This window comes from Muntiacus reevesi, chromosome 2 (genome assembly GCF_963930625.1).
Source record: "Muntiacus reevesi chromosome 2, mMunRee1.1, whole genome shotgun sequence".
Taxonomy (NCBI): Eukaryota; Metazoa; Chordata; class Mammalia; order Artiodactyla; family Cervidae; genus Muntiacus; species Muntiacus reevesi.
Genome location: NC_089250.1, coordinates 180,374,482 through 180,389,454, shown reverse-complemented (window position 1 = coordinate 180,389,454; position 14,973 = coordinate 180,374,482). Strand labels below are relative to the sequence as shown.

The following is a 14,973-nucleotide window of genomic DNA, read 5'->3' as shown; positions in this document are numbered from 1 at the left end:
GCAGACCCTGCCTCAGACCCCAGGGCCACAGAGAGAACCAACTGAGCGCCACCTTTGGGGGTCACAGTCCCTGTGGAGGGCCAGGATGAACAGGCCCTCGATGGATCCCAGGGGTAGGGGCACAGCCAGTAACAGAGGAGCTCAGGATCCAAGACAGGTCTGTCACAATGCAGGAACACCCCACCCCTCGCGGCAGATGTCCCACCACGTCCCCATACTCACGATGATGAGCAAGATGAAGTAGATGAAGTTGTAGAAGGAGTGGGCGTCCATGACGTAGTACATGATGTCCACCCAGCCCTCCAGCGTGATCACCTGGGGGAGGTGCAGGCGGCTGGACACATGGACGGCCCTGGGAGGGCAGTGGGACCCCCTCGCCTGTCCTGGGGAGGTTGGCATGGCTGGCGGGGTAGGAAAGCCCTGCCTGGCACCAGCCCCCAGCCCTACATGCTGGGTGCGTGGTACAGGGGAGACCCGGTGCCCACCTGGAAGATGGCGATCCAGGCGTAGCCAATATTGTCGAAGCTGATGGCCCCGTTGTGCGGGTTGGAGTCGCCTGAACGGCACACGTTGTAGTACTGGTTCCAGTTGATGCAGGTGTGGTGACCCGTGCCACCGGCGCCCTCGGCCTGCGGCTGCCCGTAGGCCTCCCAGCCCAGCGTGCACTCCACGCGCAGCTCGCGGCGGCTGGGGATGTGCGAGCACTTCTGCATGCCATTGTCCCGGCGAGAGGAGCAGATGAACGGGTTTTCCTCGCCCTCCTCCGGCTGGTAGTACGGCCGCAGGAAGCTGAGGTTGCTGTTCCTGGAGAAGAGACGGCGAGACAGACACACAAAGAGGTATACACACACACACAAAACAAAAGGTAAGAGGCAGACCTGAGTCCGCTAGCGCTAGTGCAGCTCTAGCAAGGTCGTGTCCGGGTGAACAGGGCTAGGAGGGCAGGAACCTGGAGAGGTGGAGCCTCCAGGGGGCGGGGCCTAGAGGGCGGGGCCTGTTGGGGTGGAGCCTCCAGGGGCGGGGGTCTGTTGGGGTGGAGCCTCCGGGGGGCGGGGACTGGAGGGCGGGGCCTGTTTGGGGTGGAGCCTCCAGGGGCAGGCCCAGGAAGAGCAGGTTGGGGCAGGCCTTGCGCACCTGGCGAAGGTACTGTCCAGGAAACAGCGGTTGCGCAGCAGGCCGGCCCAAAGCTGGACGCCCACGATGCCGAAGATGAAGAAGACAAAGAAGCAGAGCAGGAGGACGTTGCCGAGCATGGGCAGTGTGTCCAACAGCAGCGTGACCAGGATCCGCATGCCTACAGGCATCACGCAGCCGGTCAGCGCAGCGGAGCCCTCTCGGGCATCCCTGAGGCCCCAAGCCCCTCCTGAGCTCTCTGCCATTCACAGATGGGCATCAGTGCCTCTGCGGGGGACAGACCCAGGCCCCTCCACATTCTGCCAGACCCCACGGAGGGCAGTAAATAAGGCCACCGACTGGAAGGGCTCAGGGTAGGTGGTCCCTGCTCCTCAGGAATGTCGGCCCGAACCACACCGCATCCAGGTGGGCCCTCAGTGTGACAGCTAAGGAGTCCCGCAGCCGCAGGTTCATCATGGGAGCAGCAGCCTGGGGGAGTCCCAGCATCTCAGACTCTCAGCTGCCTCCTGCATGCAGGAGCCCCGGGTCTTGAAGCAGGTACTACGTTTGGGGACCAGTGTTTCTTCCCACTCTCTATGTGAATCATGTGAAGCAGAACCCTGGAGGGGAGGTAGGGGCTGTGTGCACCCCCACCCTTTTTTTAACAGATTTTTTTTGGTTAATGTGGACCATTTTTAAAGTCTTTATTGAATTTGTTACAATACTGCATCTGCGTTAACATTTTGGACTTTTGGTCATGAGGCATACGGCATCTGAGGTCCCAGACCTGGGTTCGAACTCACATGCCCTGCATTCGAAGGTGAAGTCCCAACCACTGGACCACCAGGGAAGTCCCAGGAGGCGGCCTTTGAGAGAGCATTTTGAAGCTCTCATTACTGGGTGCGATGCAGTGTGTGAACACAGATTAATCCAGGGAGTGGGTCAGCCAGCCTCACTGGCCATTCACTTGGTCCTGGGTCTGCCCTGCTCCCAGACATCAGCAAGGACATGTCTCACTTCCAGAAACAAGCAAGGGCCAGGCTAAGGGTGCAAGCAGAGCCAGGGGCAGATGCCAGGGCCCCCTGGAGAGCACCCAGGGGCTGCTGGGTGACAGAGGAGCCCCTGGGGCTACAGGGGTAATCACAGCTGGGAGGGGCGCTGCAGTTTCAGAAATGGCCGAGAGGAAGATTCACCAGGGACAAAGTCCAAGAGCACCACCCTCACCAGACTGCAACTGGCTCCAAGGCCACAGATGATCCAGGGTTCAGAGTGGACCCCAGGCAGCCAGAGTGAGACGCAGCCTGGAACATGCCCACTGGGGGCTCACTGTGAGGGGAACATGGTCCAGTGTGGGGGAGGCGCCCTGTTTGGGACCAGGGCCTGACCCCACAGGGAGACCAGGCTGAAGGCAGCATTTGGCCTGAAAAGTGATCTGTGCTGTGAAAGGGGCTGTGAAATGGGACCCAGGTGACTGGAGTGAGTGTGTGGTGGTGCTGGGCGCAGAACAAAGAACCACCTCACCTCACAGCCATCCTGAGGAGTACCACATTCACAGTTGGGTAAACCAAGGCTCAGGGGTGTACAGTTACTTGCCCAAGGTCACACAGCATCCGAACCCTGTCTGATCCCTGAGGGTAGAGCCAAGTGGCAGCTAGATGGAAGGCCTAGGAGTCCCAGAGTGTAACCCTTCACCCTCCTGCTCTTTGGTGGAGCTGACAGCTTCAGGGGGAGACAGTGACCCATCCTAGGGGGTTACTTCTTGGAGGAGCCACAGGACAAGCCCTGACCCCCTGGGCCTCGGTGCTGAAGCCACCGGGACCCAGGATAGGCAGCCAGAAAGTCTGTGCACACCTAGGTGGCACACGAGACCCATCTGTATGCATGTGCACACACTTGACAGTCAGGTGGGGAGTGCCCCCCACTATACCCTCAGGAAAACTAACAGCTGAATTAAGTCCGAACACTGGAAACGCTGAAGACACGGAGACCCCCACACAGACCCATGAGGGCATGACCACGGTCAGCACAGACCACCTTCCAAACAAGCTTCCAAACCCACACAACTGTTCAGAAGCTTCTCCCTGCTTCCCTGAGCACCAGGCCCCTTGGCAGGGCTCAGACGGGAGGATCGCTGGGGCGGGCCAGACAAGGAAGTCACCACGTCCTGCATGGCTCCAGAACATGACCCCAAACCCTGTGCGGATGATGAGTCTGAGGTTTCGAATGGCCCCTGACACTCAGCAGCCCTGGGGGACATGGGGCCCCTCTTCAGCCTGACTGCCCATCACACCCCGGCTCAGTATAGGGTTGCTCTGTCACCCCCCGCCCCCCGCCGCCCCGAAAAGCAGCAGCAAATCCTCAGCTGCCGTGTAAACAGCAGGAGGTCTGCATGGTCTAGGCTGGGACCTCAGCACCCAACAGCCAGACAGGTGGCACGGCCTCTGCGTCTTGTGCCCAGTAGGGCCTCAGGAGCTCTCAGCAGAGCCGTCTGGACATGCTTACCCCAGCCCTGGGTGAAGGTCACTTACTGGGCACACGGTTGATGGCACGAAGGGGCCGCAGCACGCGCACCGTTCGGATGGCTGAGAGGCTCACGTTGTGTCCGTCCAAGGAGTACTCCATCATACTGAGGGCAGAGCAGAGGCATGCTCAGTAGGGGTAGGTGCTGGGAGCGGGGATCAGAGCCAGGCCAACGGGCACCCGGCTCTCTCCAGGGTACCCTGTCGGCTGAGGCCAGGAGGTGAGCACTTGCTGGAGGCATGCTGCCTATGCCGTGCGCCCAGTCCGGCTGCCCGGAAGCAGGGAAACCACAGCCTTGGCTCATCACTGGAGGACCCTCGCTGCTCACAGGCCGCCCCTGTGTCTGTTCCACCTGTGCTGGCACAGGGAGCCCCGGATAGGTCCCGCCCCTGGCACCCCACCCCCAGCCACTCCCCGGGACCGTCCCGCCTGAGTGCAACTCCCCATCCCTCATCCTGGGGGCCCCAGGGGCTGCTCCCAGGCGGGCCTGACCAGGCACCGGGGTCGCTCCAGGTTGGCCCTCGGGGGAGGGGCCGTACCCCGCCATGACGATGAAGAAGTCCAGCCTGTTCCATGTGTCTCCCAGGTAGCACTTCTGCCCAAACAGCCCCAGGGCGATCATCTTGATGACCATCTCCACCGCGAAGAAGGCGAAGATGAAGTCGTCAAAGGCCTGCAGGAGGAGGGCCTGAGAGTAGGGCCTACGCCCCTCACACATGGCCCGGGCTCCCGGTGACCGGCCCCGCCCACATCCAACCCCTCCCTCCTACCCCACCCAGCCCCCCCCCCCCGCCCACCCACCTCCAGGTCCCACCCCTCCGGCCCCGCCCACCTCCAGGATGCCACAGCGCTCCGAGCGGCACTCGACGTCCTCGCAGGGCCGGAACATGCCCAGGGTCACACAGTTGAGCATGATGACCAGCATGCTGATGTGCTCGAACCACGTGGGGCACGTGTCGAGTTAAGGGTCCACGTGGCAATTAAGGAGCCCCAGGACGCGCCCCCAGCAAACCCCCAGCCGCCACAGGGCCAGATCGTCAAAATCTCCCCACTCCATGCCCGGTCCATCAGCTGGGCAGTGAGGGAAGGACCCCAATACCAGCCTCTGGACATCAATGCCAACCTCTCGGGTACAGCAGGACTCCGGACCGATACGGAGGGCCAGCCACTGCCCCTCCACCAGGCTCCCTAAACCGTGGTCCTAAACCGTGGCCAGGCTCACCACTGCTGCCCAGCTGGAAGCCTGAGTACCACAAATGCCCAGTAATTGTTATGGGTGCCATAAAGGCACCCAAAAACCCTCTCCATGGTCCTGTAAGAGTCCCTCCACTGACCCCAGAGGATGCCCTGACCATGGCGACAGGCAATGAGGGATGCGAGCTTTAGCTCAGTGCAGTGCCTGGGCCCAGGGGACCCGCAGTCCTACTGTGAAGCTGGATGAAGGGGCTGAGACACGGACAAAGGACAGGTGAGTGAGGACCACTCCCCAAGTTAGTTGGCCCGTGAAAGGTCCCGTCCAGGAGGCTCTCCCTTTGCCAGGAGGGTGTCCAGCCAGGACCTTAGGGCGCCTTGCCAGCAGCCAGTGCTGTATCAACCCGTGCGCTGTCAACCTGGTCACCTGCAGGGTTGCTGGCCCTCAGGACGGAAGGCCACCCGCCACCTCAATGAGGACGCACGTTCGGAGAGTGGCCACCAGGTGGCGCCTCGGCTCCACAGAAGCCCCGGTGCACCCCCAAGTTCCCCTCCGCTCCTCCGGTTGGGAGCCACGTGCTGGACCGGCAATGCCAGGCCTGAGGAGGGGGGTTCCCCAGCTGGGGCAGTGGGGCTTCACCCAAGTCCGTGGGTGCAGGTGTCCGTCAGATGGGAGGGCCTTGGGGCACTCCTTGTACCCCCGCTTCCGACCAGGACACACAGCCATCCCTTGGCCCCGGGGCGGGCTTCCTGTGGGGCTGTCCGCCTGTCCTGCCCTGGGCTGGATAGCAGGGGACCCGAGAAGCCTTCCCGAGCTCTGTGGGGTGGAAAGGGCCTCCTACTAAAGAGAGAGAGTCAGCACTTGAAAAACACTGCTTGCCGGCAGACAGCCTGAGAAATTTGGTACCGCGGCCCCTAGCCCCTCCCCCGGAGCCCAGGGGGCTGGGCAGGATGACAGGGGCCAGACTGCCTGCAGCGGGCTGTGTGCCCTGGAACCTCGGTGCCCCCTGCGCCCCTCAGTGTCCACCAGTCGGCGGAGGGCGCATTGCACAGATCAACGAGGTGACCAGAGCAGTAGGGCCTGGCTCCACAAAGTGGGTCGGTCCCCAGGGCCCTCAGTGCCCACTCCGCGGCTCGCTGCACATGGGTGCTAGGTTCGCGGTCCACGTGGCCCCGCCTATGAGGGTCTCTGACCCTGAGTTCACCTCACACACTGGCAGAGGCTATGCCGTGACCGGGGTCGGGGGGAGACAAGGCGTGGGGAAGTTCAGGGCCTGTGTGTTCATTCAGGTGGCTGGGCAGAAGGCCAGGCTGTGTCTGTCTGTCCTTCCATGGAGCCGGCAGCCCACCCTGCCCAGACCCTTCTCTCCCACTCCCCGCAGGGACAGGGCCAACAGTGGCCTCTCTGAAGCCCCTGGTCCCCAGCACCCCTCGCAGCGTGGCACTGGGCCACCAATGTAATTACCCGTTCCCACCGAGAGCGCCATAATTACACTTAATGGGTTCAGCAGTAACAAGTGCCTCTGCTGTGATCTGGCTGCAGAAAAACAGAAATCAGCATCCCGCTAAGATAGCTCAGAGGGCCGGGCCCCCAGGTCCCCGACGGCGGGCCACCGTGAGCAGGCAGCTCTGGGCCTGGTGGATGATGGTCAGATGCTCCCCAGACCTGGCTGAACCCTTGCTCTTGCAGGCTTCCCACCCCAACCCCTGCAGGGAAGCAGCACAGAGCAGCCTGTGCCCTCGGTTTGCCCGTCCCCAGCAGTGGGGCTGTGGGGACTGTGTGCCTGGCTCCTGAGACACCCCTTCCTTGCCCCACTTCTCCCAGCTCTTCCTCTACCCCAAGGGCTTCTGCCTGGTCAGCCCCGCCTCCCACGTGGCGCATGTCCTGTTCCAGGAGCAGCAAGGTGCCCACCCCTGAGCCCTCAGCCCTTCCCATCTTCCACCATCATCACATGCCTCTTTTCAGTCTGATGTCACCAGCCGGCTGCCCGATTCCCCCCAGGCCTGCACCCACTCTCACTCTGAGGTCACCCCAGACCCTGGAGCTGGTGTAGGGCAGAGCTGAGGACCTTGGTGCTCGAGGCTGCCATGCACATCTGGAGTCCCAGGCTGGTCTGGACCGGGACCCACGAAGGGCTATTGGGCAGGGGCTGGGGGTCACAGTCCCCTGCCGGTGCCTCAAGCCAGGCCCCCAGCAAGTTGTAGACAGTCCAGCTCGAGGTCCTGGACTGCAGTCCTATCTCGATACCTTCCCAAACCACAGACCTCACCTTCCTCCTGACCCTGTTGGCCCCGCCTGCCTCCCTCACCCTTGGAGCCTGCCCAGGGGCTCAGGACAGCTTCCATGGCCGCAGTGACCCTGTTGATGAGCACAGGCTCACGTGAGCGGCAGGGACACGGTCCCTGTGGCTGGGGTGACATACCTGGCCAGTATGGCCCCCATCCATCCCTGCAAGCACACCCCTTGGTGGTTAGCATGCTATGATACACCTGCCCCATGCCCACCTAAACACCATGCAAGGGATGAGGTCCCGAGGTCCTGCAAGTCGTGCCTGTACAAAGTGCACCCAGGAGATACAGAACTGCCCTGCCCGGGGAGGGCTCTCCACACACGGGGTCCCCCTGACCCAGTCCAGAGAGGAGACCCACTGGAGGGAGGTCCATCAGCCCCCCCAGGCCAGCTGTCCCCGAGTCATGCCTCGGTGGGCAGCTGACGGCAGGCGGTGCCAACCAGACTCTCATCTCACAGCCGCCGACTTCCGGAGGCTTAATTACACAGATGGATTTTCCGGGTTTTAATTAAAAATCCTGTAGGTTTTGAACCAAATTCTACAAATCAGAGTCAATTTCCACTGCGGGTCCAAGGAAGCCAGGTTGACATGTGGCTGGGCAGAGACGGCTGCACCAGCCAGGGAAGAGGTCTAGTCACACACAAAGGGGCTGGGGGCATGGGTCTTTCGCATGGGACCCCACAGTCAGGAAGGTTCTACCCAGGCCTGGAGGCTGAAAGAAAGGCAGACAGCCTGCTGACCCATGCTCCTGGACCCCCTGGGCCTTGGCCTGACAGAGTCCTGCTGTCCAGCCTGGGCAGGGTGGGGCCTGGACTGACACTCCCTGGGGAAGCCTGTCCTATACCCAGGATGGGGGCTTGCAATGAGAAATGGGTTTCCAGAGAGGCTCGAAGAGGGGCCCAGAGCCAGGCCTGGAGACCAAGACAGCAGAGAGGGCAGGGACCTAGTCCGTCCAGACACCCCTCAAGTACTATACCCTGCCCCTGCCCTACACTGAGGGCCTCACACTCCGTCTCGAAGCTCTCCTCGCATCCACCAGCCCTGCATCAGCCTCCTCCCCACTACCCCCCTTTCTGTCTCTGCAGCCTCGGTGGGGACCACCTTCCTACCCCTGCAGCCATGCCCACAGGCCTGGCCTCCCCCAGCCAGTGCAGAGCAGGAAGTCAGTCTTGTTGTGAAGACTCTTGGTGCTGGCTCCGTGGTCTCCCAGCCCACAGCTGCAAAGCACCCCCACACAACCCCAAAGACAAGCTCAGAGGGTGAGGAGGGCAAGGTGGACTGCAGCTGCTGTCCATGGTGCTGAAGCAGCCACGTCTGGGAGGCTCAGGGCTGAGGGGCTGGCCTCACCCAGGGCTGGGCTCTGCAGAGCCACTGCAGAGTGTCTAGCTCCACGTCCCTTCTCGTTCCCAGACTCCCAGCTGGTTAAGAAAAGCACACCAAGGGTTGCTTGGAAAACAGAACCAGCCTGCATGGAAGGCAGCTGGGAAGCAGGGTGACCCCCAAAGGCACTAGGACGCTGTGAGGTGGGGAGTTGGGGCCTGGGGAGGTCTGGAGAGGCTCAGTCAGCACACACCAGGGGCGGCCAGCCCCCCGCCAGCAGTCACGCCATGGGGGTACTGACACACCATGTCCATCACCAAGGACACTGGTCTCCAGGGTCCTGGAACAGGGTGGGGGGTCCCTGAGGCCTGGGTGGCACAGGATGGTGTGGTCCTGGACCCCTGAGCCAAATCCTCAGCATTATGCAGCTGCCCACAGGCCACCCAGACCTGCTGATTCCACAAGTCTGGGGACAAGAACCTGACTGCCAGGTTCTCCTCATGACTACCACCCACCTCTCACCTCTTTTCAGCCTCAGATCCAACCAGTCCATCCTAAAGGAAATCAACCCTGAATGTTCATTGGAAGGACTGATGCTGAGGCTGAAGCTCCAATACTCTGGCCACCTGATGCAAAGAGCCAACTCACTGGAAAAGACCCTGAGGCTGGGAAAGACTGAGGGCAGGAGGAGAAGGGGATGACCGAGGATAATTGGGTGGCATCACTGATTCAACGAACATGAGTTTGAGGAAGCTCTGGGAGATGATGAAGGATAGGGAAGTCTGGCGTGCTGCAGTCCATGGGGTCACCAAGAGCCAGACAGGACTGAGTGACCACCACCTCTCACATTTTCTTAGCCTGTTTCTCCACCTGGACAGCAGTGGCGATGACAGCTACTTTCCAGATGAGGACGGTCACCCAGATCCCCTTCTCTATAGAGTCCAGCAGGCTCCAGACCCCCGCATCCCATCTCTCATCCTGATGAACGCTGCCACGGCCCCTCCCCTGCCGCCTGGGACCCGTGGAGGGGACATCATGCCCCCACCCCCCACCAAGGATCTGAGGATGCAGGGCAGGGTCTGTTGGGAAGGGTCAGGATGAGGGACGTCATCACCCGGGGTCAGACAGCAGAACTGGGCATCCTCACCCAGAGACCCAGCTCCCGACCCCAGAGCCACAAACCGACGGGGAACTCAGGGCTCCAGGGCTGTGAGGTGGGAGGTCCCCGGGTGTGGCTGCCATGTGGGGCAGAAGCCCTGACCCCACAGGCCGTGCTGAGATCACGTGGACAGACGCAAAGCTCACAGGAGTATGAGAAGGCCTGAGCTGGCTGCCCCCAGAGCAAGCTGCTGGGCCCACTCACCCTCTTAGGCCCAGGCTACAACTGTCTGGTGTGAATGTCCATGTGCCCAGACAAAGGGGCTCCAGCAGCAGGAAAAGGAACCCGGGGTGGGATGGCCCAGAGCCGCCCACCTCAGACACCCGGGTCAGCATCTGTGCCCTCCTCACCATGGCCGAGGCCACCACCCAGGTCAGGTCACGCTTGCTCGCGCTGGGACCGCCTCCTTCTCCCCGTTTCCTGCCCCGTACCCACGACAGCCCCACAAGTCTCGTCCTTCCCAGGACACACAGATGCAAAAGCAGGCCCTAGCTGACTATGACCCCTACCAGACAGACCCCTGTAGGGAAGCCCTCAGGGGAGTCGTGTGGTGAGCCGGAGACGGCCGGGCCTCCAGGGTCCAGCACCGGGCTGTCCTGTGTGGTGTGGAAGAGTCGCCCCGATGGACAGGAAGATGGACGGCTGAAGACGAGCTTGAAGGGTGGACACCAGGCTGGTACTGGGGCTCTGGACCTGCCCACAGACGCACTGCCCGTGGGCGGCCCCTGGTGGGAAACCCCTCCTTGCCCCACGGTGGGGGGCCCTTTCCCGCTGCTCTGCGCCTGCCCCACCCGTAGCTGCACGCCGCCCACGCAGCCGGCCTTCCGTCCCGGAGCACTCAACCGTGTGCTTCCTATTTGCCAGAGGAGAAAAGCACATGTTTATTCATGGCGGAGGAAGCCCCGCCCTGCGGAAAAACGACCTACTCCCTGAGGCCGGGGAGGGAGGGTGCCTCCCCAGAGCCCGCTGGAGACCCCGTGGGCAGGGCTCAGGGCAGCGGGGAGATCCCAGGGCCCGCCCTGTTCTGCGCAGCGCAGCGTCCGGAACCGAGTGCTTGTTCCAAGATCCGCTACGGTGGCGAGGCACCCTGACGTCCTCGGCTCGGGTGCAGGGGGCCAAGCCCCACGGGACAGCAGCGTCTGCGATCCTGAGACCCCTGACGGGTGCGTGAGCTGCTCCAAACGTCCTGTGCGGCTGAGTCGGACGTCTGCGGTGGGGAACAGGGCACCCCCGTTACAGAGGGCATGTTGTGCAGGCGTGCCGGCAGGCGGGCTAGAGGGCTGGGCCCGTGTGGGAAGTCTGATCTACACACGGGGATCTATAGCGTCGTTGGAGCCCCATCGCTGGTGCAGTGACCAAGCTGGGTGTTAAGAAGTGCAGACACCACGGTCCACAAGGGCTGCTGGTTAAGTGAGGCTGGGGAGGGGTCCCCACTCCTGGCTCCCCAGCCACCCACCTGAGCAGACACACCTAGCCCAGTGTTTGTGGGGCAACCAGAGTCCACGGCCCTCCTGCTTGGCCCCCCAGCTGGTGACTGGCATCTCCCAAGGTTGCCACAGACTCAGAGCAGCCTCCTCCCTCGCCGGCATCCGAGCAGACACACGTCACTAACGAGGGGGCCTCCCTCACCAGCCTCGCCCTGGCAGGGTCCCCGCAGAAGGGCCGGTGGCTTACACGCCATGAGCGTGGCCCCCACGCTGGTGAGGCTAAGTTGGCCAGCAGTGCCATCTGTGGACCACCAGCTCCACAAGGAACTCAGAAGGCTCCTGGCAGGACCCAGGGACACCGTCCAAGTGCAGCCTCCACTCCAGACCCCCAGGAAGCAGAAGATGAAGAGCTGCTGTCTGGAAATTCCTCAGTGTTAACCCGAGTCCCCACACAGCCCAGTGTCACACCCAAAACACGGAGCTTAATACATCCACACACGCATTCAGCCTTTTCCTGGTGGCTCAGTGGTAAAGAATCTGCCTGCAATGCAGATGTCGCAGGAGATGCGGGTTCGATCTATGGGTCAGAAGATCCTCTGGAGAAGGGCACGGCAACCCACTCCAGTGTTCTCGCCTGGAGAGCTCAGTGGACAGAGGAGCCTGGTGGGCTACAGTCCATGGGGTCGCAAAGAGTTGGGCAAAACTGAAGTGACTTAGCACATGCTCATACACGCATTCACAGCCCCCGAAAACCAGGGACAACCCCAACATGCACCAGATAAATGGTCAGCACGTGGTTCACCCTAGCGCCGGACTGGTACCGCGCCACGGAAAGGAGTAGCAACACCTGCCACCTGCCCGATGGGCCTGAGCACATGACCACGGGGGCCAGACACGAGGCCACGTGAGGACAAGTCCATCTACAGTTTACAAGATGTGCTGAACTGGCAGAGCCATAGGCCATGACCCACTGGGCGGTGAGGAAAAGCTCCAGAATAGGCAGGTGTGGCAGTCGGTCAGACCGTGTACATACTAAATGCCTCCAAACCAAACCGTTCACTGTAAAAGGGCTGGGTATCCAGTGATGCCTCCCGGGGCCTCAGCAGCTCGGGGGTGTGGATGAGATGGGCTGGGGGTACAGTGAACCCCACCAGGCAGGGGCTGAGCCTCACCAAATGAGAGCCGGGCTCCTGGGCAGGGGCTGTGCCCTTCAAAGGCCGGGCAGCGGCCACACACATGGCGCTAAGGCCATGCTATGTGGCATCCACCCTGGCTTCAGCACAGGTACCCCCAGAGTTGGACCCGGCCCCCGTGCGCCCCCACATTCCGGCAGGGTCCAGGGCTCCAGGCCCCCATCCTCCCCTCTGTGAGTGACGCCCACACCTCCAGGGACTTGGGCTGACCCTCAGTAGGGGTCTACTCCCTCGTCTCGCGGCCCTGGCAGGGACTCTGGCGTCGCAGCACTGAGAAGGCAGGTGTGGATGGAAGCCTGTGTAGACCAGCCTGCCCGTGGGGCGGGGTGAGTTTCAGCCTAGTTCCCGGCTGACAGCCTCCACATGCAGCCAGGGGGTCTACGCAGACCCCGACCCCTGAAAGCGAGCGCTCCAGCCCCTCCCTTGGGGGTCTAGCCTCACCTGCAGCCCTCATTCAGCGACCCCCCCCGCCCGGACCCCAGGCAGATGCACCTTCCCTGGAGGCTGGAGATGCTTCTTCTACAAGCACTCTTGGATAATTAATTAATTAGCGAGGTAATTCATTAATTAAGGTTCCCACTGCGGTGACGGGGCCCAGCCAGGAGCGGGATGCTCTACAGACTTGGGGTCCCCCGGCATGTGCTCACTCACATGGGGCTGCAGACAGAGGAGACAGGCCGGTATGGCCAAGGCCGGGAGGCTGAAAATGGAACCGGGTGGTGAGGGAGCCCCATTGCAGCTGTGCTGGAGCCCCTGGAGTGGACCCAGACATTTATGCAGCTACACCCCTCAGCCGCACCAGGCCAAATGCCCCCTTTCCCAAGGGGTGCCCAGGCCAGTGCCAGCGGGGGCATGGGGGCAGGGCCCGTCTCTGGAGTTGTGCTGACCCCTCTAACATGGAGGGGCTCTGACCCAGGGCCTAGGGGGGCAGGGGTGCATCCCCAAGGGCTCAGGACAAAGCCGGCTGCCCGGAACCCAAGTCCACTGCTGTCAGGAGCCGTCTGATGGGGGAGGTGACAGAAACCCCACAAAGTGCAGAAGCACACGGTGCCCTCGGGGCCTGAGCACGGCCATCCTGATGCCAACAAAGAGCAAGGGGCATCACCTGGGGGGGCTCTTAGCGGAGGGCACGGATGGAGACCATGATTTTAGGAAGCTCCTCTTTCCCCCAGGCCGTCACCAAGGCGACAAGCTGCTGACAGGTGTAGGGGGCCGCGGAGGGGCTGCCCTCAGTCTCCCCCACAGGAAGCCTCTACAAGTTTTAACTGGGGGAGGGGGTGGGGTCCAGAGGATCCTGTTGGTGTCTGAGAAGTCGGGCAGGCAGGAGGGGGACCCGAGACCAGGGAGGAGCTGGGTGTGTGGCCTCGGCCTCTGGCGGGTGCAGGCAGGCTTGTGTGAAGTTAGACAAAAAGGCCCCCCTGCCCCCAGCGGCTCTGCACGTGGTAGGGCCCCGTCTTTTGCAAGCAGCTCCAAGTTGCCCCATTGTCCACATCTGTGGGTACAGGCAGCCACCAGTCCCCACAGGTCACCTATACCCCTCGGAGCCACAGGTCTGCCCACCTGTCTAGAGCTCCCTGGACGCGCTCACCCAGCATCGGGTGGCGGGACCTGTCCTGGCCTTCGGGGTGCGGCAGTATCCCATTCCCTTCCTGCTCCGTCCCAGGGGGCCTGCCATGGTCATGCAGGGCAGGGGTCTGGATCAGGAGCCGACTGCGAGGTCCGAGGCGGGTGAGGGCCTCACCCTCTCCCTGTCCCCATGCCCAGATGGCGCCCAATGACCTCCCCGACTGTCCGCCTGCTCAGACCCCGCTGCACAGGGCTGGTCTCCCCGCCCCGCCCCGGCCTGGGCCCGTATGACTCATTCACTCTGCTCGGCCGGCTGGGTGGGAAGCGAGAGCCGGCCAAACATGGAGCTGTTTGTTCTCAGCGAGGCTCGAGGTCACGCGGGGGGTGCTGGGCTGTCCCAGGGAGAGCGAGTCCCCAGGCGCCTGCGAGCCCACTCCCCACCCAGCCCGGTGATGGGCACTCGTTGACCCTTGAGCGGCCGACTGAGGCTGCTGGAACGTTCTTTCTCCCCCTGGACCTAACTTTGTGTCCTCAGAGCCCCTCCCTGTGCCGGCGGCCCTGAAAGCCCTCCGGAGCTGAGCCTAGAGGCTCCCCGGAAGCTGGCTCTGACCCCGGTCTGCCCCGCACCCCACCCCTAGCCCCCTGCGACCTGGGGCCACAGGATGTGAGCTGCCCAGACCCTGGGTCTTAACAGCAATATCGTCTGAGCAGCTTGGGGCACAGACGTCCCCGCCCCGCCTGTGAGAGTTCTCAGCTAATTGGGTGAGCGCCGTTCTCATGCTGACAGTCCATGTCCATGTGCCATGGAGGAGGGCGACAGGAGCAGAGGCAGCTCCTTGCCTCCAGCCAGGCGGGGCCAGGGGGTGGGCAGCCAGGATCCCACAAGAGCGAGCCTGTGCCCCTGGCACACGCGTGCCAGGCACGTGCTAGTCTGTGCTCTGCCTGTTCCTGCGAGCCATCCACGCCCTAGGCGTGCATCCAAGCAGGACTGTCTGTGCACACACACGCTCACACATCTGTACACCAAACACAGCACCACGCACACACGTCATGCACAGGCACACACGTCAGGCACACACACCATCACATACACATGCACTCTTGCGCGCAAACACGCCATCATGGACACACACCCCATCACGCGCACACGCACTCTTGCGCACACACACGCTCGTGCACATTGCCACGTGTGC

The 14,973-nt window shown here is 62.6% G+C and overlaps 1 protein-coding gene across 2 annotated transcripts in view; it reads right to left on the bottom strand.

Annotated features, from left to right (window-relative positions):
• Positions 1-14,973, bottom strand: part of CACNA1H (calcium voltage-gated channel subunit alpha1 H) — a 56,988-nt gene that overhangs the window by 20,224 nt on the left and 21,791 nt on the right. For both annotated transcript variants that reach the window (XM_065923961.1, XM_065923962.1), the window contains exons 3-8: positions 4,466-4,578; positions 4,173-4,306; positions 3,642-3,739; positions 1,135-1,294; positions 486-804; positions 223-315 (exon numbers count right to left, since the gene is read on the bottom strand). In XM_065923961.1, the coding sequence (XP_065780033.1) occupies positions 223-315; positions 486-804; positions 1,135-1,294; positions 3,642-3,739; positions 4,173-4,306; positions 4,466-4,578 (917 nt within the window). The remainder of the gene's footprint in view (positions 1-222; positions 316-485; positions 805-1,134; positions 1,295-3,641; positions 3,740-4,172; positions 4,307-4,465; positions 4,579-14,973) is intronic.